The following is a 22078-nucleotide window of genomic DNA, read 5'->3' on the forward strand; positions in this document are numbered from 1 at the left end:
CAAGACTTAGGCAATGTGCGTGACCATCTATTCATGTTCAGCATCATGAGGACTTATACCGTTTGGACTTGGCATGGAGAAGTATTGGACCAGCCTACCACGTCACGAGGAACGGATTATGTGGAAGAATGGATGAGTGATCATTTAGAGGACATGATACGTGATGTCGGTGACGATAATTTTGGAAGAGCTAATTTGTATGATTCTCTTATAAATGATTCAGAGCAACTGTTGTTCCTCGGATGCTCGAACTTTACACGTCTGTCTGCAACTTTAAAGTTGTTTAGTTTAAAAGCAAGGAATGGATGGACCGATAAAAGTTTCACCGAGTTGTTGGAGTTGTTGAAGGAGATGCTTCTAGAAAATAATACTCTACCTATTCGTAATTACGAGGCAAAATTTTTTTTATGTCCAATGGGTCTTGAATATCAAAAGATACATGCTTGTCCTAATGATTGTGTTTTGTAGATAAAGGAGTTTGCTTCGCTAAAGTATTGTCCAACATGTGGTTTATCCCATTTTAAAAAGAAATCTGACAACAGAAACACTACTAATGAAGGTAATGATGGTGCACCTGCTAAGGTGATGTGGTATTTGCCTATAATACCTAGGTTCAAACGTATGTTTTCTGTTAAAGAAGATCCAAAGAACCTTAAATGGCACTTTGACGAAAGCAAGTGCGATAATCTTCTTCGACACCCTGTTGATTCACCCCAATGGAAAAAGATTGATGAAAAATTTCCAAAGTTTGGTGCAGATCCAAGAAACTTAAGACTTGCACTTGCAACTAATGGTATGAATCCTTATGGAAACTTAAGTAGCAAACACAGTTTATGGTCAATTATGTTGATGATTTACAATCTTTCTCCTATGTTGTGCATGAAGAGAAAATATGTGATGTTGTCCATGATGATATCAGGTCCTAGACAACCTGGAAATGACATTGATGTTTACTTAAAACCTTTAAATGATGATTTGAAATTGTTGTGGGAAGAAGGGGTCGACGTGTTTGATTCACATGTTCAGGAACAGTTTCGTTTGCGTGCAATGTTGTTTTGCACTATAAATGATTTCCCAGCGTATGGAAACTTGAGCGGTTATAGTGTTAAAGGTCATTTTGCATGTCCCATATGTGAAGAAAACACTACTTACCTTCAATTGAAGCATGGACAGAAGACGGTATATACAAGACATCGAAAATTCCTTCCTCGTAATCACCCTTATCATAGATTAAAAAAAGCATTTAATGGAAGTGTTGTGGATGAGGTTGTGTGCAGACCCCAGAATGGTGAAGAGGTGTACAACGAGTCAAAAACATTGACATTGTGTTTGGAAAACATCATAAAAGTACCCTTGCAAAAAACATTTGGAAGAAACGATCAATATTTTTTAAGCTTCCACATTGGTGTCAACTTGATGTTAGACATTGTATTGATGTGATGCACGTTGAAAAAAATGTTTGTGACAGTGTCATCAGAACTTTATTAAACGTCAAAGGGAAGAGCAAAGACGGAATAAAAGCACGACAAGATTTGGCTGACATGGGAATCCGATCTGAGTTACATCCACAGATAATAGGAAGACGCACCTATCTGCCCCCAGCCTGTCACACACTTTCTAAAAAAGAAAAACAAAGTTTTTGTAACTGTTTAAGAAGTGTGAAGGTTCCACAAGGTTATTCTTCAAATATTAGTAACATTGTTTCTATGCAACAGTTAAAGTTAGTTGGTTTAAAGTCTCACGATTGTCATGTATTGATGCAACAATTGTTACATGTTGTTATTCGAGGCATATTACCTCCTTCTGTTAGGGGTATTCTGACACGCCTGAGTTTGTTCTTTAATGCCATTTTCAAGAAAGTTGTTGACCCTCGAGGTTTAGATGAATTGGAAAATGAAGGAATAAGACTACTATATCAATTGGAGATGTATTTTCCACCTTCTTTTTTTGATATCATGGTACATTTGATTGTTCATCTAGTTAGAGAAATTCGAATATGTGGGCCGGTCTTCTTAAGGTGGATGTACCCAGTTGAGAGATACATGAAGATCTTAAAGGGATATGTCAAGAATCAGTATAGACCAGAAGCTTCAATCATAGAGCGATACATTGCAGAGGAAGCCATTGAATTTTGTTCAAGTTATATGCCATCTTGTGAACCAGTGGGTCTTCCCAAGAGCAGACATGAAGGAAAATGTGAAGGTAAGGGTGTTCGAGGTGTGAGAATTCAAAGTGTTAGCAGAAAAGAAGTTGACCAAGCTCATTTGTACATTTTAAACAACACTATTGATGTGATTCCTTACATTTCTGACCACGTTAATGAAATAAAGGCAACAAACCCAAGAATGAGTGAAAAATGGCATCTTAGTGAACATGTGAAAACCTTCTTACAATGGCTTAAGAAAAAGATTTATGCGACTCCACATGTTTCTGAAAGTTTATTGAGGTTATCTCGTGGACCGAACGCAGATGTCATTACATATGGTGGATATTATATAAACAATATTTGTTTTCAGACAAAGGTAGAAGATGACAAAAGTAGAGTTCAAAATAGTAGCGTCACACTACAAGCTGAGGATGTCCACTTTGCTAGTTCTAAAGACAAAAATCCAATCACAGCATCCATGAGTTATTTTGGAATAATACAAGAAATATGGGAAGTTAATTATGTCACTTTTAGAGTCCCAGTTTTCAAGTGTAAATGGGTTGATATAAATTCTGGTGTCATGACAGATGACTTTGGTTTCACATTGGTAGACTTGAACAAGATGAATTACACTGATGAACCATTTATCATGGCTAGTCAAGCAAGACAAATATTTTACGTAAATGATCCAGCGAATAAAAAATGGTCAGTGGTTTTAGAAGGAAAAAACATGCATGGACATGATGATGACGATTCTCTTGATATACTTGAGACAACATCTGTTGCATCTATACCCATTGAAGACCTAGTTGATGACGTTGTCGATGTCATCCAAGCAATTCGTAGTGATCACAATGAAGGGATTTGGGAGAAAACAATATCTTAATAGGTTCTGATATTTTTGTATTGACTTTATATTTATGTTCATCAAAATTGAATTATTACTAACCTTGTATAATTTTTCAGGTATGTCGGCCTCAGACTCAGGATCGGGACAGACCAGACGTGGTCGAGGCGTCACACGATTGACAGATGTGACAGCCGGACGCATTGATGGGTAGAGGAGACATGTTGACATTGACCCCAGATCAGGTCAGACATCAGGGCCAAATGCTGATAGGTTTAGGAGTTATCTGGGTAAGTTAGCAAAAAGCCATGTCTCTATCCTTCATGCAACTTGGGATGACGTCCCAGAGGTCGACAAGAACCTCTTATGGCAAGATATTCAGGTATGTTTACTTACAACACTGTTGATATACTTATTTCTTTCATCTTTTCAAATCAATAACATGTGTTTTGTTTTAAACAGCAACATTATGATATTCCAAACATGATACAAATTAGAAAGAAAGTGTTATCGCATATAGCGATAAGATGGAGGGATTTCAAGACAAGGCTGACACGACTATATGTCTTTGGAGACAAACAAGATCAAAATCCATGTCAGCAGTATACCTTCACAGAGGAGGACTGGATACAGTTTCGTGCATCTAGAGAGTCTGAGGAATGGAAGGTTTGTTTCTTAACAACTTCAAACCTTTCATTGAGTTCTTATGATTTTACACTTATTTATATACATGGTTTCACAGGGTAAAAGGTTAGCAGCCCAAGAAAGACAACGGCTAAACGATGCACAACACTTGTTATCACGAGGTGGTTATGCAAAACTGAAAAAAAAAACTTAGAAAGTCTAGAGCGGATGCCTTGGGAATTGAGTCGTCGGACCTAGAACCTGCACCTGCTAGGTACGAGCTGTGGAAGGCTGCATTGATCTCAAAAAGAATTGTAAGTTCAGATTCTAAACATTGTTTGATTGTGTATCTATCACATCATGTCTTCTAAGTATCTTCGTTTTTTATGTGCAGGATGAGTTGATTGAGAGCAGACTCAGGGAACATTTGTTGGCCAAGGTAGGGACGACATTCTAACAACGGCCATTGGAAAGCCTGAGCACCCAGGACGTGTACGTGGAGTTCATGGGGTGATTGGTCTTCGTGACTACTTTGGCCCTACACAGAAAACCACTCAATCAATGAGTCAGGAGGCACTGAGGCAGATGGATCTTCAGTGGGAAGAAAGGCTCAACCAAAGCATGAGATCAATAGAGTAATGATTCATGGAGCAGCTACAAGAACAAAAGAAATACAAAGAGCGCTTGAAGAGAAGATGCATTCCATGACGCAGGGCAACACGGGGCCCGGTGAAACTCCCACGTCACCTCGTGTCAGCACTAGAGGATCATGCTCTGCTGTAGAACCTACTCAGTACAACGGTCAATATGCGCTGTTGGTTGATGGGGATCCCCCACGCATTGTGGCTGTCGAACGAGTGCTTGAGGGAGGGCTCACTATTCATGGTGTTCCCATATTACCCCACCACGTGCGTGTGACGATTAACGAGATTCGAGATCCCCAGGCTCAGGTGCCTGTACCCACTCCAGAAATTAATTTTGTGGGGGAGGCCATAGGCTCATTTATAGCCTAGCCTCGAGCATTGATCATGTCACACATCGCTACTCCACAGGTATAATGTCTTTGTTATTAGTATTTCTATGTTAAGTTTAAAAATATTTGTTGATAACTCTTTGATGAAATTCTTATCTTTAGTTCACACATCCTCAAAAGCAGCTGATTCATGATAAAGTCATACATGAAGATGATGACATGGCTGAAGTAGAGGATGATCCTCTATCAAAGCTAATGACAAGATTACCCAGGTTGAAGAGAGCACCATTAGAACTATACTGGGATTTGAGAGTATTTGGTCTGCCTCCCCATGTGTCAGTATATATCACATTGCTTGATGCATTGGAGGTGATTGGGGGAGACATGATGTTGAATATTTCCATCATTCAACTATGGTGCATGTAAGATAGTTAATTTTGTCTTCCATATCTCTTTTTCTTTTATTCCTATAGTTTCTAACAACTTAACTTTGTTGTTTTAGGTACATGGACACAATCGTTGTAGACCAAGGTCGGTCTTCCATGTACGGATTTTTTGAACCTTAGACCATTCAACCTTCTGGTAACACACTTGAAAACAGACAACATTATTTGCAAACATGGATGGATGAGTCAAAAAGAGACGTATAGCTTGTGTCATACATTGATGGGTAGGTGTTGTTATATGTAAAAGTTCATTATTAAAGTTTCCTTAATTACTTAGTTAAATAACTATTTGTCCTTTGTGATAGGTCGCACTGGCAACTGATGGTCATCATTCCCAAACAATGTAAAATTATATGGTTTTGTTTGTTGCACAAGAAGATGAAAAATGACTTGAGAACCATGCTTCAAGGGTAAGTGTTTCTCCAAAAATGACTTTGAATTTGATGTTCCCCTTAAACTTTTATGATAAATATAGTTATGATAATTTTACTTTGTGTTTTCAATCTGTACAGAGTTATTGGTAAATCTCTAGGTCAACTAGTTCAAATTTTATATCCAAAGGCTGTAAGTCATTTATAGTTCTAATTCAATTTCTATGTTATTGAATGATCTAAATTCTTGACTATTTAGTTTGTCATTTTAGTGTAACCAGCAGCAGGATTCATGGGAATGTGGCTTCTATGTCATGTGTTGGATTAAGACCATCATTCGAGCTGTCATTGCAGATGACTGGAATGAGGTAATGATGCATACCTTGAATACATTACAAATCAAATTCATCTTTAAACATATATGAAACCATAATGAATCTTTCTTCAATTTTGCAGCGCTTCAAGAGTACATCTCCTATACCAGAGGACATGATTAGGAAAATAAGGCAGGAGTGGACAACTTATCTTTTGCAAAGATGGAGTTAGGAACATTTTTATTTGTTGTTGAACATTGCTTAATTTTAGTTTTATAAGTTTATATATTGATAGTTTTGGTATTGGATTATTTTGTACATTAAGTAGAACTTTCTTTATATGAAACACAAATATATTATACTATATATTGTTCTGGGACGATTTTCTGCTTTTCAGGTGTGATTTTAATGCAAAAATAAATTGATTTTTAAAAAAAAAACACTCAGTAGACGTCGGTTAGTGCACTGACGGACGTCTATAGACGTCGGTTAGTGCACTGACGGACGTCTATAGACGTCAGCCAGTGCACAAACGGACGTCCAAACCCCCTAATCCCTAAACAACCCGTTCAGGCATATAGACGTCCGGGGTGGCTTCAACGGACGTCTATATAGACGCCCGTTGTGTCAGCCCGGACGTCTATATAGACGTCCGACCTGACACAACAAACGTTTGACTAACGTCACCCACAAAGACGTCGGGTGCAGGTCGGACGTCAAAAAGCCAAAAGAACATACGTCTAAAGTCAATTTTGCACTAGTGATAAGAATTAATTATCACATCTCTATTTTTTTTTCTCCACGTTATCATTTTATTTTTTTAATTGATGATTATTTTATCTTACTTACTTGTATTAGAATTTTCTACATTATTTAAAAAATGTGTACATATTTATTTAATTTGTGCTTATTCTGTATAGTGTATTTAGACCAGTATTATTTAAAAAAAAAAAACTGAGGTACAGAAATAAAAGCCCCTTTATGATGGTATTAATTAGACCCGCATTTTCTGCGGGCAATAATGAACTTGAAGGCCCATTATTTTCCTGTGTGCAAGTCGAAATAAGGATTTGCAATTAATTTACTTGTTTATATATATATTTTTACGTTTTTTTTTATAAAATCAATATTAAAATACGTTTTGATAAATTTGTGAAAAGTGAACATTATCTATATTGTTCTTTAAGCAATCGATTAAGTAAATGTAAAAAACTACTATATTGTTCTTTAAGCACTCCATTAAGAAAATGTAAGAAACTAATATGATACCTGAGTATGGTTTCATCCTTGCACCTTCATGTATCTTGCACCTTCATGTATCTTGCACCACTACTCTTTCTCTCACTCTTATGTCACATTCCAGTTGTTTACTTGTTAACAATATATGATTCTTCTTAGATAGACAAAAAAAAAGGTAATTAGAGGAGTTAATGATATGATAACGTTTAAATTAGTAAAAAATTGAAAGAAAATATTCAAATATATAAAAATGAATAAAAATATGAGGCAAATTCATTAGTTTTTTTAATCTCTTGAACAAAAATTGAGAAGATAAAGTAAAGTTGTTTGATGATTTTTATCACATATTTCCAAAAATTCAAAGTTCAATGACAATGTATTTTTCATATATATGTTGGGTGTAACCTAGAACATAGAGTATTAGGATTGATAGGTGTATTAAAATAATGAGACCGAATATTTTATTATAAAATAATCTTATAATATAAAATAGAATTGTATAAAATTGTCTCATTATCTAAAATATCGTCTATCTCTCTAAACTTTTTTTCTTTTCGTTTCCTCTCACATCTCTCTACAATTTTCTACTCCTACGTTATATGTTCGACGATCAAGAGGTATCTTGGTGATCCTTGCAACAAGGGCTACCTTTCCAACTGATCAAATTGTTGATTAGAGCAAGTAAGTTTCGTTCCCCTTTTCTTGGTATTTTCTAAATTTGTGATCATGCAAAGAATCTGTTTTTTCATGTGAGTAGAGTCTCTCTTTCTTGATTATTGACTCAATTTAGGTTTTAAGATTTATCTCCAATAATCAATCGGTGATTTGTAGGTTTCTCTATGTTTTCTTGCGGTGTAAGCAATGATTGGGGTTTTATAGAGCTATACATATTTTATTGAGGCAAGGGAAGCTAAATTTTCTTTAATTGATGTTTTACATGAATATTAAATTATTTGGTTAAAGTTTATGAGATAGGTTAGTTGTCACCAAGTTCTTTGAGTGCTTTATGTGTGTAAGGATGAAATGATGCTGTGATTAATATTGTATGATGGCTTCAAGTGTAATTAAATGTTGATATGTTAAATTTTCTATTTGGAATGTGTATATTGGAGTTAGAGGTTAAGAAGTTGAAAGTGTAGAAGTTTTTATTTGTGTTTTGGGAGAAAAATGTGATATCTTAAATGATGAAATGGTGAAAATAGTTGGTGAACTTGCTGGTTGCCATTGGGGTTGGTTATGAACTGTTTTGGGACATGTTCAACATTTTAAATGGGAGAGATTTGAGTTAGGAGTGTGTGGTGGTGAATGTGTAGGGTTCAACTTGGTTTAGAACTCAATTTTGAGGAAGTGAACTAGTGAAAACTTGAGTTGAGGTTTTGTACTCAAATGGTCAATTTGAATAGTATTGGTAAGTCATTTGGGACTTATTAGGGTTCCTTAGTTGCTTGAAATTGTTTCAAAAGTGGTAGAATGCAATTTGAGTCCATAGGTTGAAGTTTGGTAGATTTTGAAGTTTAATTTGGTTGTAAACACTTTAGAATGTCAATTTAGGCACACTTGGTTGAGTATAATTAAGTATATAACACGATTTAGGAGTGTTAGAAGTTGGGAAGGATGCATAGAATGGGTTTTGAGTGGTTGAGTAATGCAAATTCTTTAGTTTTGGTGCTGCAGAATTATGTAGTCTCACTGAGCGAACTCCCCGCTAAGCGAACTCCTTGCTGAGCGAGAGGTGAGTGAGCAGAACCCACTGTTTCTGTTTTCATTCAACGAACAAACTTGGTGCGTTAAGCGAATGGGCTTTAGCTGAGCGAACAGACTTGGTGCGCTAAGCGAGTGGCTACAAGGTCTGGCACATTGTCCATGCATTCGCCCAGCGAATTGAGTCTCTGAGCGAGCAAGTTGGGGGTCTGGAACACTGTCTATACTTTCGCCTAGCGAGTTGGATCACTGAGCAAGAGGGTTGGGGGTATGAAACAATCATTTTATTCGCACAGCGAGCTGGGTCATTGAGCGAGAGTTGGAGAGGTATGTCACACTGTCTGTGTATTCACACAACGAGCTAGGTCACTGAGTGAGAGAACTTTGTGGTCGCTCAGCGACTAGTCCGGGGGATGTTTTATTCTTTCCATTCTTATTTCCTTATGGAGTGAAGTTACATTTTGATTCATTGTGAATGGTATGAAAGTGTTTATGAGATTATGTGGTTATCAATGTTATGCATTGTGGTTTCAAAGAGAAAGTATATGGTTTCAATCATGGTTTCAAATGGTGTGGAAGAGAATTATAAGGAGGCAGTGGTGGTTTGAAAGGTTGTAAGTAAGAATATGAGAAGCTCAGTCTTGGAGTTCATCCTAAAATTCTAATGGTTACCTATTCTCAAGTAGAGAAAGGAGAGGTATGTCGTGAGAATAACAGGAAGTCCTAGTCTAGGGGCTTTACCTTGGCCTAAGGCGAGTGATAACGGACTAACCTTGTGTGGTAGCTTGGGGTGGGCCAACTATTTCACCACAACAAGTGCACAAACTGCCATAGCTACTTATTCATACTAATCTGGATGGTCAAGTGAAAAGAGTCGTCATGCATAACAAGTGCTTTGGTTGGTTTAAATGTGTGATGTGTTGTTGTGTGAATGTTTGTTAATGTGTGTGTGTGTACACCTCTTTAGGCTAGATTTGTGATTAGTTTTGTTAAAGAGGGTTGTAACTAAAGTTTAAATTCTATAGTTATTTTTGGATGACTGTAAAGTTTATACTTTATACTCTAGTTATAACTGATCTATCATATCAAACATGTGATGACTATTATATAGGTAAATGCTATATTTTGGGATGTTACATTGGGAATAGTTTAAATGTAAGTATAACTTCTATATTGAATAGAAATAATAAATTTCTTTCTAATGATAACTCTCTTAAAAAAAGAACTCATCAATATTAGAGTCATTAATTTATCTTAGAGATAAACTTAAACCTGTGTGACATGAACAACAACAAAACACAACAATACTATAACCATAATAAAAGTCGTATAGTCACTCCCTATAATTATACTCATATCATACATACATACATATATATATATATATATATATATATATATATATATATGTATGTATGTATGTATGTATATATATATATATACATACATACATACATACATATATATATATATATATATATATATATATATAATCTTTCTCTAATGATAAATACTTAAGAAAAACATCAATAATGATGTCGAGTTTGTTAGATCAATAACCATACTAGATCAATAATTAATGAAGAACAATCAAACTATCTTATGTAATAAACTACTTCCAATTATATTAAGAGAAGTATGTAGAAGCGTGTTTGGATTGACCATTAAAAACAATGTAGATGGAAGAATGATATCTTATCTTCTAAATGGAGCGCTTTAAGTTCCCTTATAATTTTCTCTTTTGATGGAGATGAAGAGAAAGAAATAAGAATAATTGTGTGTGGTCACAAATGGGGACCATAACCCCTTTACGTAACCTCTTTCGATATTTTTTTTCTAAAAAAAATCAATATTCCTAATTTGACCTCTCATCAAATTAAAATATTGGATATGATATCTACACAGTTAGCCATAAATAGAACTAATTAGATCACTATAATATTTTGACTAATAATATAATGGTGTTAACATATTTAATTTAATATGTGTGTGTGTGTCAAATTGCTAACAATCTCCTGTTGGTTACAAATATATATCCTTATAAAACTTTATAAATGTGTTAGACTTGATGAGCTCAAAATTGTAATTATATACATATTCAAAAGTTATTATCCATTTATTGCATCAAAATATAGATAAATGTTTTACCCATAATGTTTTCTACAGAACTCTAAATGAGATGTTTTTTTTCTTCTGGAAAATAGACTTAAATATCTTTTCATTAACATATAGAATGTAGAATTTGGACCTCTGGTCTGGTTGTAGTAAATTTTTTAAAATTGGAGTTTAAACTAGTGCAAAGAGTTTGAAGAGATGAAGATGTTGATGTTGTATGACCTTGGTAGGTGTCCTTCTAGGAGGTTAGGCCAACCATGAAGGAGAAGGTATGAAGAAGTCTAGAAGAAGACAATTTCATAAAGTGAGAACTGAAGAAGAGAAGTCTTGCAATTTTGGCAAAAAGACTTTACACTCAATCAAGTTCTAAGGATTACAAAAGGGTGTGTCTCGTTTTATAGGTGAAGGAGAAGGATAGAGTACATGAAATGTTTAGGAGCCTTTCCATCATTTGATGAGGAGGCTCATCATTAAATGAGGAGCATATGCATTAAATAAGGAGCTTAAACATTAAATGTGAGGAGTCTTATGCTTTGTAACTAACTTAGTCAAAACTTTTAATGCAAAGGATCCTTGCAACTAACTCCTTCTAAACCCATTTCTAACCCATTTTAGGTGTTACCTTATAACTAAGGACCTAATGGTGCGCTAGCTCTCTCTTAAATCCACCAAACCTTCTAAGCAAAGCTAAATAAAGTGTCTTGGCCAAATACAAGGCCTAAAAATGAGCTATATTACATATTTACAAAAGTGCTTTAAGATAAAGAAGAAGAGTAAAATGTCCTCCACAAGAGTAGAATCTTTGAAACTCCATGTTCTTCCATCTTCTTTGACCATGGCTCTTTAGGAGAGGTCCAATGTCTTCTAAGGCTTGAGGGAAAGCAAGAACAAGCTTGAAAGTCCTTCTTCTTCTTCTTCTAATCTCTTAGCCTTAGTTTAAGTTGATGTTCCCTTCATGAATCTCCGTTTAGTTCCCAAAATGGATTCCATCAAAAAGCCATGATTATTCTAGAAGAGTCTTCTAATGAAATTGGAGAAAAAGTCTCTTTAAGGTCAATCTCTTCCTTTTTGAATATAGTCCTTCGCCACAAGACGAGCCTTATACCTCTCCATATTACCTTTGGAATCTCTTTTGGTTTTAAGTATCCATTTACAACCAATGAGTTTTACACACCAATGAGTTTTACACCTTCTAGTAATTAGACAATTCCCAAGTCTTATCATATTGCATGAAGTTATACTTCTCATTCACTACTTAATCCATTTTTCTGAATTAGGATTTTGCATGGCTTGACGAAAGTTGACTAGGTTATCTTTCATCATACCATTATTTTCCTTGTTTTCTTAGAGAGTAATACCACACAATCATATGGAATACTATTCTCCTTTCTCTCATAGATCTTCGGAAAAATACTATCTCATGAAGCATAGATTCTTGAAGATTTTGAGTTTGTTCTTCATAACCAACTAAATTGTCTTGAGTGGGAGATTCAATAACAATATTTTGTAGAGGTTATGAACTTGCTTCATTATAAATAAATATATGAATTAGATAAGAAATTTTCATAAATTCTTCTTCTAAGATACAATCTTTAACCTTAAATATTCTTTCTCCGAAAACTCAATATCCTCAAAAAATGTGCGAGTTTCCGTCTCAAAAAATTATCTTTAAGAAAAACCTAGAAATAATAGTATGTACTCATAAAAATCATAACATTTTTATGTATATTTGTCAATTACGTTTTTTAAAAAATCAATATCCAATATGGTTCTTATCAAATTAAAATATTAAATATAATAATTATATAATTAATATTTCGTAATATATATATATATATATATATATATATATATAATTTTAATCATAAATATAATTATTTAAATCATCTTAATATTTTCACTACTGATCGTAATATATTTAATTATTTATTATATATATCACCCAAATGCTAACATTAGCTATGATTAATGTTATCTTACATATTTGAATATTAAAATTTTCTCGTGTAATTATCTGTCCGATGGAAATTTTAAGAATATTATATTTAAAAGAACTTATTCTACATTCATTTGGTCAACTGATAATATACTATGTAAGGTGAAACAAATATAAAAATTCTATCTTACACTAATAATAAGAAAATGAAACTGTGCAAGTATAAGTAAATATCAGCCAAGCAGAAATGAATATGCCCTTGCAGCATTAGGACACAACCAACCTGCGAGAGTAGATGCTATCAACTGTTCACATTATATCATATTATACCCTTTGAGTCATTAATTTATACAATTTTCATGAGTAATATTTCATATGTTTAGGCATACATGACTGAAGAGTATTTTCAGTACAGTTTGTTTCTTTTGGTAGAACTTTGAAAGTAGCCATTTTTCCAATTTTGTTAAGCTATAAACGTATTATATGTGAAGCTTGCTTTTATACATATATATATATATTCTTTTGCAATGACAGAAAAGTAATTGAAAAAGAATCACCTTACCAAGGCATGTTTCACCAGAAATAGATATCCTTATCTTGGTTTGTACCTCACAGTCAAGAGAGTAGACACCAACACATTTCCAACGAAAAATTTTAAATTTTTTTTGAAGAAATTAAGTAGTAGGTGGCAAAGAAATCGAAGGGTACACGTGTTGAACTCAAAGCAGTGACTGCACAGAACGAGGTTCAACAAACGACACCTGTCCTTAACGTGGCAAAAGGTTCGATCAGGCTTAGGAAATTGGTCCCTGATATTTTGTTCTCTACGTGGGACAACCTCAGTTCCTCAATTCTTATATAATATGTTCCTGCATTTAACAGCTTTTTATCCTTTAATTTAGTAACTGTGTTTTTGTGTGGCGTCTCTGTGAGTTTGAACACACACACTGTGCAAGTGTTGCCACTTCCAAAACCTCTTCTTCCCAATTAGCCTTATAATCAAGTTCTGAAAATGTTGTAAGCCACACAAAAAGAACTGGTATTTGAGTTGAACACATTTTTCAGGTATCTTTTCTTTTATTTTTTTACTATATTTTTGTATACATTTATATTTATATAATGTAATTGTGTATCCTTGCTGATCTGTGTTGTCATTGCATTATTCATTCTGTCTTTTGGTTTGAATGAGTTATAGATTTCACATACCAGAATGCATGCTTGATCCTTTGGCTTGACTTTCTGGATTATTTTTTTTTTACTTGTAAATTTATATTTGAACAAGAGACTTTCACCTTCGAATTTTCTTCGAGTTTTTACACAAAAGAATTGATAGAACATATAATTTTTCGTTAAGAATAGCCCACACTATGTCTAACGACTTTTTCTTTTGTTAACTAACTCACTTTTCAAATGATGTATCAGAGTTTACAAGTTTTCTATATTTTCATTTAATTATAAATTAGGACATGCTATTTCTTAATTTGTATTATAATTTAAAAAGTTATACTATTTTATGATTGAACAAAAACCTACTTTTTATTTTTTGAAATCTGGCCATTTTTATTTCTCTGAAAAGAATTACATTTGAGAAGAGTTGTAGTTGTTGTTTTTGGTATTTTTGTTTAGTGAAAACTTAACTCACTTTAAAGAAAAACTTGAACTTTATATTCATTACATTATTACTATCATTATCAATATACTTGTAATTTTGATTAGGCACATAAAAGAGTGAAATCCCCCTAAGAACAAGGTTCTAAATTTTGACCTCTTGAATTGGTACAATGTTAATGGTTACGGAGGCCCATCCATACCTACTGCACTTCTGTGCTGTGTGCCAATTAAACAGGTAGTTGCTTCGATATTTGTAGGCAACGCACTAGACAAAGGATTCAACTTTTGCTGCCATCCCTTGCCCAACTTCATACACTCATAATATTCTTTCTTCATGCACTTTCTTAAGTGGGATTCGGTGGAGACCAAGAATTTCCTCTTCAGTCCAACAAGAATCAAAATCCACATATATGTTTCTCCATACCCTTTCGGATAATATTAAATAACACAGCTAAGTTTTTTTTTTTTTTTCTTTTTCAATTGCTTTCTTGCACCTGACTGAGAAAAAAGGACTTCACTCTACTACAGTCTCTTACACATTGCAGAGAAAAAATTGTTTTTGACTTTTATCTGTGTATTGAATTTTACTATGTGGATGTGAGCTTGGGAAACCCCTTGTTTGATTCTCTTACTCATCAAATAGATGTGCTACAATTGTCACTACCACTGCGACATCTAGTTCTAGAGCTATGAATTGAAACATTCATTGCTCCCTTTAATTTTGATATATGTTTGGATTTCTATTTACTAACGCAATGCCAAAAATAAGAATTGAAAAGATAGTTTTTTGTTCTTTTATTAAGAACACAGTGCCATCATAATAAAGTTGTTTAGTTTCCCTCCTATTCATCTTTTGACCTTTCACAATGCAAGTGTAAGAATAAAGAGAACAAAAAACCAACGCTTGAAAAGCATGGTGGTGGCGGAGTCTGAGATGAACTCACAAAACGACGATGAATCTTCGATAGAGTTGGAGCAACAGCACGACGTCAACAAGAATCACCCATTCTCTTCATTGGGAAGAGAAGCTTCTTCCATCTACTCCATCACCCTCGACGAGTTCCAACACACGCTATGGGAGAATGGCAAGAACTTTGGGTCCATGAACATGGACGAGTTTCTCAGCAGCATATGGTGTGCAGAAGAAATTCAAATTTTAAACAACAGCAACAGCAGCATCAACGTTAGCAGCTTCTCACTGAATGAAGCTTCCGCAGAAAAAGGGTTGATAAGGAAGCAACCGAGCCTTCCTCGGCAAGGGTCTCTAACACTTCCTGCACCTTTGTGTAGGAAAACAGTGGACGAGGTTTGGTCTGAGATACACAAAGGACAACAACAACGGCAACCACAGAAAAACAACGACAATAACTGTGGAAGCGTTAATAATGATAACAATGCTCAAAATACCGATTCTGCCAGTCGCCAACCTACCTTTGGAGAGATGACTTTGGAGGACTTCTTGATAAAAGCTGGGATAGTTCGTGAACAGTGTGCCATTGCAACGCCAGTTCCAGCTTCTACAAGTCAAAATCAGCATTTGCAGCAGTATGGCTTCTTTCCTAATAACAACCGTACAATGGAGCCTTCTTTTGTCGGAAGGCAGGTGATGGGGCTTGGTGGCGGCGGTTTCGGCGGTAGTGCTGGTGGGAATGTGGTTAGACCACCTTATCAGGCGGTGACTAAGGGTGGTGGTGGGGGTGGTGCAGTTGGACAGTCTTCTGGGTATCCGGCGGCAGTGCCGTCAGCGGTTTGCTTTGGACCGAGGGCGGTGAATGGTGGCGGTGGTTACGAGGCAGTGAGCAACGTGGGAGTGGTGGCGCCGGTGAGCCCGGTTTCGCCGGAGGGGATAGGTACTGGTGAAAATTTTGGTTCCAGATTTGGGATGGACAAAGTTGTGTCAAGAGGGAGAAAGAGGGCGTTTGATGGGCCTGTGGAAAAGGTGGTGGAGAGAAGACAGAGGAGGATGATCAAGAACAGAGAATCAGCAGCCAGATCCAGAGCAAGAAAACTGGTACTTTCTGCATTTCATGATTAAACTGCATTGATACGAAGCTAGATGTCTTGTCTTGTTAATCATTGTTCTTGATAAATATGCTTTTTGTTTGTCTGGTTCTTAGAAATTATACTGTGAAATTTGCACTGCAGCTTTCATAGTTTAGATTTGAAGTTCTGTTCTTCCAATTTTTATGAGGGTTACACACTTTCTTTTAGCAATACAACTTCTCTCCAAAAAGGAGTGAGAAAAAGGAAAATTAATCTACAAATGAAGTAGTTTGTCCCTCTTGAAAATATGTTACTAAATCAACTCCTAATTTAGCCACAGGATCTGGCAACTTGTTTTGATATATTCTTTTTCAAAATTTAGATAACAAGGATATCAAATTGTCAGTAAAATTTTGTTGGCTGCCACATGCCTAGGTGCGTTGTGATTTTCAGTTGGTGAGCTCCCGCATCACTGATAATTGAGGCAGGCAAAACAGTTAGGCTAATTAATTATAAAAGCACCTTTTTTTAACATTGTATAGTTTACTCTTATGATTCTTCTTTATTGATAAACTTTCTTTCCCGTAAGTGACAAAAGGGTGATGTAAAGGGGTAGCGTAAAAGATGTTAGAATAGGCTTTTTCTTGTTAATTAAACTGATTACCTGCTTTGGAGGAAAAGGTAGAGAAAAAGGTACCTGATTAGATAAGTAGGATTACTTTTGAGAGCTTTTGGCCTTAGAAAACTTCCCCCTGTATAAATTCAAACAAAGGAATGAAATTGCAGTAGAGGGATAAAAAGTTTTAAACCTGTAAAATACAAAATGGTTGCTTTCTTATCTTAAACCTTTGAACATAATATTGTTAATGACCTTTCTTTTCGTGGTATTATCTTTCACTTTTGCTTTGGCAGGCATACACAGTTGAATTAGAAGCAGAATTGACCCAGTTGAAAGAAGAGAACGCCGAACTTAAACTATCACTGGTATGCCAACTATATTGTACTTTGATCAATGTTGAAGTTCTTTCTTTATTTTGTATATTGTACCCAGTAATTAGATTCCATATCTAACATGGATCATGCTTCTATACATAGGCTGATCTTGAAAGGAGAAGAAAGCAACAGGTAACTAATATTCTTATGCAATTAATCACAAACATTTATTTATTCTAAGATTTAGGTAATGGTTGTCCTTTCAAATTCCCTGAGCATAAGAACATCACAATGTGAACTACAGTCACCTTTTTTGCAGCATTTAGAGGAAGGGAATTGGAGAGTTCAAAACAACCTTCAAAAGGCCAAAAATAAATCGAGATCATTGAGAAGGATCATGAGTTGCCCTTTATGAGAAAATGATCTGCATCTATAAACAGTACTGACAATGCTTAGATTTTAGCACAGAAAAGACTCCATGACGCAAAACTAAGAAGAAAGCAGCAGGACATAGAAAAAACACTGAAACTAATGTCAAAGCCAATAAGGGAAGTTCGTGTCGATCAAAGGATTAGTTTACTGTTTTTCATGATGAGTGACCGGTTAGTGAAACATAGTAAATATATGTAGTTGCTTGTGTTATATTAATAATATTTTCAGTGTCAAATAAATAAAATCATTTACACTAGTTTTCTTGGTTTCATCAGCGGTCCATTACGAATTTATAGAGGAAATAAACCGAGTGGGATGAACAACGGCTACTCCATCAAATATTTTACAACGGTTGTATAAGCTTATTGCTAATTACTGCATTTCGTAAATAAAGTAAAATAAAAACCAATTTAGTATTCTTGATAAGTTGAACAGCTATATTGTATAAAAAAAGTAGCATAGTCATTCTGTTTGGTCATGTTCGAATTGAAACATTCATTGCTGCTTTTAATTTTGTTATATTTTTACGACAACAAAAAATTGTTAAAATATATTGATCTTATTGAAAAGGGCAGACAGTTACCAAAGTTACTGTAAACTAATCATATCAAAGTCACACTACTTTAATTCAAAATATTTTTAAAGTTGAGGCTTTAATTTAAAATATTTAAGGTGATATAATTTTGTTTAAAGTATTTTTAAGTGAAAATATTATAAAGTGAAATCGTATTATCCTCGCAATTCTTTATCTTCGCAATTTTTATCCAAACTGAACTCCACTCGAGTTAGGAAACTTTAATTAACTTCAATTTAGAATGCAAAATTAAAGTTGCCTCGTCTTGATCATTTTATAACACGATTTATTCATATTTATAATTTTTTTTAAATTAAATTTTTTAAAAATTTATACGGAAACATTGTTTTTGACCATAAAAGCACAATTTATTCATATTTGTGATTTCTTTTAAATTAAATTCTTTTAAAATGTATACGGAAACAGTGTTTTTGTCCGCAACAGAAAAGGAAATCTGAAATAGAGATGGAAATTTGAGATAAAAATAATAATAATAATAATAATATTTTAATATACATAAATTTTTTATTCTATTCTTTTTTATCATTTTCTTTTTAAAATACAAAAAATTATTTTTTAATGATCATTATATCATTCTAATATATCAAATAAATATAAATGTAATCGTCCTACCATTTATTTTAAAAAATAATATTATTCAAATGAGTTGTGCATGAACCACGCTAAAAAGAATGATGAAGCTAAATTTTATGATTGATAGGCAGTGAATGATTCCATAAGTGAACAGGGAAAGCAAAATGTTTGGTGAAATTAGTACACTAGAATTTTTATGAATTTCATAAAAGAAAATATATTTTTATACACTTCTATATTCATTTATTACATTATTTTTTATTCTTCTATTGATTAATTGTTTCTATTGATTAATTTTGTCAGTGAAAACATTGGAATTCATTGGCAAAATCAATGGTTAAAGTCATTGTTAAATATTTAATTATATTAGTTATAAAATGTGGGGCGAGATGGGTTAAGTAATTTTATCAGTTCCATAATCTTTATGAATGATGGTAATATATATAACGTCATTTTAAGATATCACAATCTAAATCGATTACACGATTATACATGTATGTATTTAGTATTGTTTCTATACAACTTAGGATTTATGTGACATCCCAGAATATATAGCAATGTATATATAGAATGCATCGATTATAATAATAGAAAGCAGTTAAGAGTCACAATAGATAGGATTAAGGAGTACAGTTATCCAAATCTGGCTGGGAAGTTTTAAAGCTTAAAGTACAAGTTCATAATTCTCCAAAATACATGATTAAATAAAGATTCAATGGGACCTAAAGAGTGTTTCCAAAAATACATATCATGATAAAATGAAGGCTAGAAGTCTTTCAAAATAAAGAGCAATTTAAATTAAGAGCTAGTAGAAATCCTAAGCACTAGGGGTTGGGTCTTCCTCAACTTCCAAAGCTTGCTCCAAAGGTACATCATCACCTACTGCTCACATCCAAAGGATTGGATGATCATCGCAAGGGGGAAAGCAAACACATGCAACACATACAAATGCAAGGGTGAGCTAGGTCTCAAACAATCATACAATTCATTTTCAATCAATCTAGCATTTCCCAGAATATTCATACACACATAAACACCTTAGTCATCATAAACATAAGCATTTATTTCATAAAACTCATCAAGACAAGCATCCTATCATGTTAAGACTCTAGACACGTCCGGACTTGGAATGAATGTAGAGCTGGGGCGGGTTGTGCACTTGTGATGGCCCCTACTGCTTTGCAAAGCCATTGCCGAGGGGTTCCACCCGACCATACACAAGGCTAGTCCGTTACCGCGGAATAGACCTTCAGTGATAGCACCTACCCTAGGACCTCCCACTACTCCCACCACACGCGTCAATCCTCTCTAAGTGAGAATGAAAGACCGTTGGAGTGTAGGGATAACCCCCCATATGGAAGCCTCTCACATTCATTCAATACACTAACTGATCCCACCGAGAGATCTTAATTTCATATTCAATCCGACCACTTTAAATCACATGATATTCCTCTTGGATCAATAATGTACCTCATAAACCACTTTGATTCATCAAACATAAACTTTCATAGTCATTCAAGTGCATTCTTACTATATTGTCTCATACCAAACCCATACATCATCATACAACATCAACCATGTCATAAAAACAACTCATACATTACATACTTTCACAAAACCATCACTTATTAACACAAATTTCTTTAGGACTTTTAATTATCAATACTTAAGTAATTCAAACAGCTTGGAGACCCTCACCAATGTCTCCGGAAGGGTCAAAAACCCCCAGAACGACCTAAAGAACGTCCAAAACGGACATCCAGAACCCCACAAACTATCAAAAACTCTTCTGGATGATTTTCCGACGATAATAATCGATTATCATATGTGATAATCGATTATTTGCGAGAGCTTTGAAGAAGATACAACTCTCTGACTAAAATAATCAATTATCAAGTGAGATAATCGATTATTCTTATCAGTTTTTGACAGCAACATGATTTTTTCTGGTTTTGGTGCATCTTAGACACTTTAATGAGTTTCTAACACTCCAAACTTGATCTATATGACGAAATAAACTTATATAATTGATTCTAATACTTCATAATCTTATTATCTAGTGATTTAATGTTGATTTAAACTCTAAACCCTCAATTTCATCAACCTAGGTACTCAATTCTGAATCTACCACTTATAAATTATTTTTAACACTTTAACACTCCTAATGAGTCACAATTAACTTACCCAAGTTATCTAAACTGATCCTAACAGCTGGAAATACAAAATTCATATTTTGACTACCTTAGTTCTCTTCATAGGTTATAAACTTCAATGATTCACATGGTTATTTCCTAATAAATTATTTAACAGAATTCATTTCTTCTAAGCATTCAAAATTATCACAGCATTGTATCAATACCAGTTCCTAATCATCCAATTCACAGTTCATATCAACATCAGTACAGCATGATCACACAATTTCTTCATTTTCAACCAACACAATTTAAACATGTTCATCACCAAAACAGTAGAACAGTAAAAAGCAAAATAAATCAAACAAGCATATCATACATCATCTAAAATTGTAACTAGCTCCCCTTACCTCTAGTGTAGACAACCAAGCTCAAGTAGGAACCCTAGACCACTTGCTTGCACTCCCAAAATGTTAGAATCACCTATAAATCATCAATTGATGATGGAAACGAATCTTAGAACCAAATAGAAGCTAGATTATGGAAGAAAACGAAATGGGTTGCATGCAACAGTTCGATCGCATGCTTACAACCCTAGGACACAAGAGAAAAGGGGGTTTTCTTACCGGTTGGAGAAAATGGAAAATCAATCGGTAGAAACGTAGCTCTTGGAGTCCTGAAGGTCTAGGTAGCTTCAATTCAGAAAACAAACGGTTAGATTTTGGAGTTGGAATAGAGAGAGTGGCAAGGCAAGGAAGAAAAGAGAGAGTGCTTGAAAGAAAATGGGGAACGTTCTTCTAAAGCACAACTTAGATGTGGATTTTTACTTTACTAATTTTGCCCAACCTACCCTATGCTGCCACGTGTGCGCACTTGCTGATTATATTTTTATAAGGCCTTACATTCTCCCCAACAACAAAAATTTTCGTCCTCGAAAATTGGAACTTACCAGAAAACAAGTGAGGATATGACTTCTTCATCTCTTCCTCCTTCTCCCAGGTAGAATCGTCGGTTCTACTATCCCATATGACTTTGATCAGTCTAGTAGCTTTCCCATCTGGTCGTTTGGATAGCCTCTCATCTACTTTAACCGGTTGCATCTCTATA

At 34.4% G+C, this 22078-nt stretch overlaps 2 protein-coding genes across 4 annotated transcripts; both read left to right on the forward strand.

Moving 5' to 3' along the window:
- The first annotated feature begins 2345 nt into the window (after nucleotides 1-2345).
- On the forward strand, nucleotides 2346-3032 carry LOC148193989 (uncharacterized). The gene has a single exon (XM_088096617.1). The coding sequence runs from the start codon at nucleotides 2346-2348 to the stop codon at nucleotides 3030-3032; it is 687 nt and encodes a 228-aa protein (XP_087952743.1).
- Nucleotides 3033-13593: 10561 nt separating this feature from the next.
- Nucleotides 13594-17942, forward strand: LOC124822041 (protein ABSCISIC ACID-INSENSITIVE 5-like). Of its 3 annotated transcripts, none has more exons than XM_088095638.1 (5): nucleotides 13594-13777; nucleotides 14581-16334; nucleotides 17219-17290; nucleotides 17402-17431; nucleotides 17544-17942. In XM_088095638.1, the coding sequence occupies exons 2-5, from the start codon at nucleotides 15237-15239 to the stop codon at nucleotides 17652-17654; spliced, it is 1311 nt and encodes a 436-aa protein (XP_087951764.1). In that variant the 5' UTR covers nucleotides 13594-13777; nucleotides 14581-15236; the 3' UTR covers nucleotides 17655-17942. The 3 variants fall into 3 exon arrangements, with proteins under 3 accessions (XP_087951764.1, XP_087951763.1, XP_087951765.1); XM_088095637.1 differs by having other exon boundaries at nucleotides 15197-16334; XM_088095639.1 differs by having other exon boundaries at nucleotides 13595-13777; nucleotides 15197-16334; nucleotides 17559-17942.
- Nucleotides 17943-22078: the final 4136 nt, after the last annotated feature.

This window comes from Vigna umbellata, chromosome 8 (assembly GCF_029865625.1).
Source record: "Vigna umbellata cultivar VRB3 chromosome 8, Vumbellata_1.0, whole genome shotgun sequence".
Classification (NCBI taxonomy): Eukaryota; Viridiplantae; Streptophyta; class Magnoliopsida; order Fabales; family Fabaceae; genus Vigna; species Vigna umbellata.

Bases quoted from the DNA above. Each gene is read 5' to 3' on its own strand.
- LOC148193989 (XM_088096617.1), top strand. From the start codon at position 2,346: ATGAGTGAAAAATGGCATCTTAGTGAACATGTGAAAACCTTCTTACAA.
- LOC124822041 (XM_088095638.1), top strand. From the start codon at position 15,237: ATGGTGGTGGCGGAGTCTGAGATGAACTCACAAAACGACGATGAATCT. The intron at 16,335-17,218 runs GTACTTTCTGCA...TTGCTTTGGCAG, and splicing joins GATCCAGAGCAAGAAAACTG to GCATACACAGTTGAATTAGA. The intron at 17,432-17,543 runs GTAACTAATATT...TGTGAACTACAG, and splicing joins AAAGGAGAAGAAAGCAACAG to TCACCTTTTTTGCAGCATTT.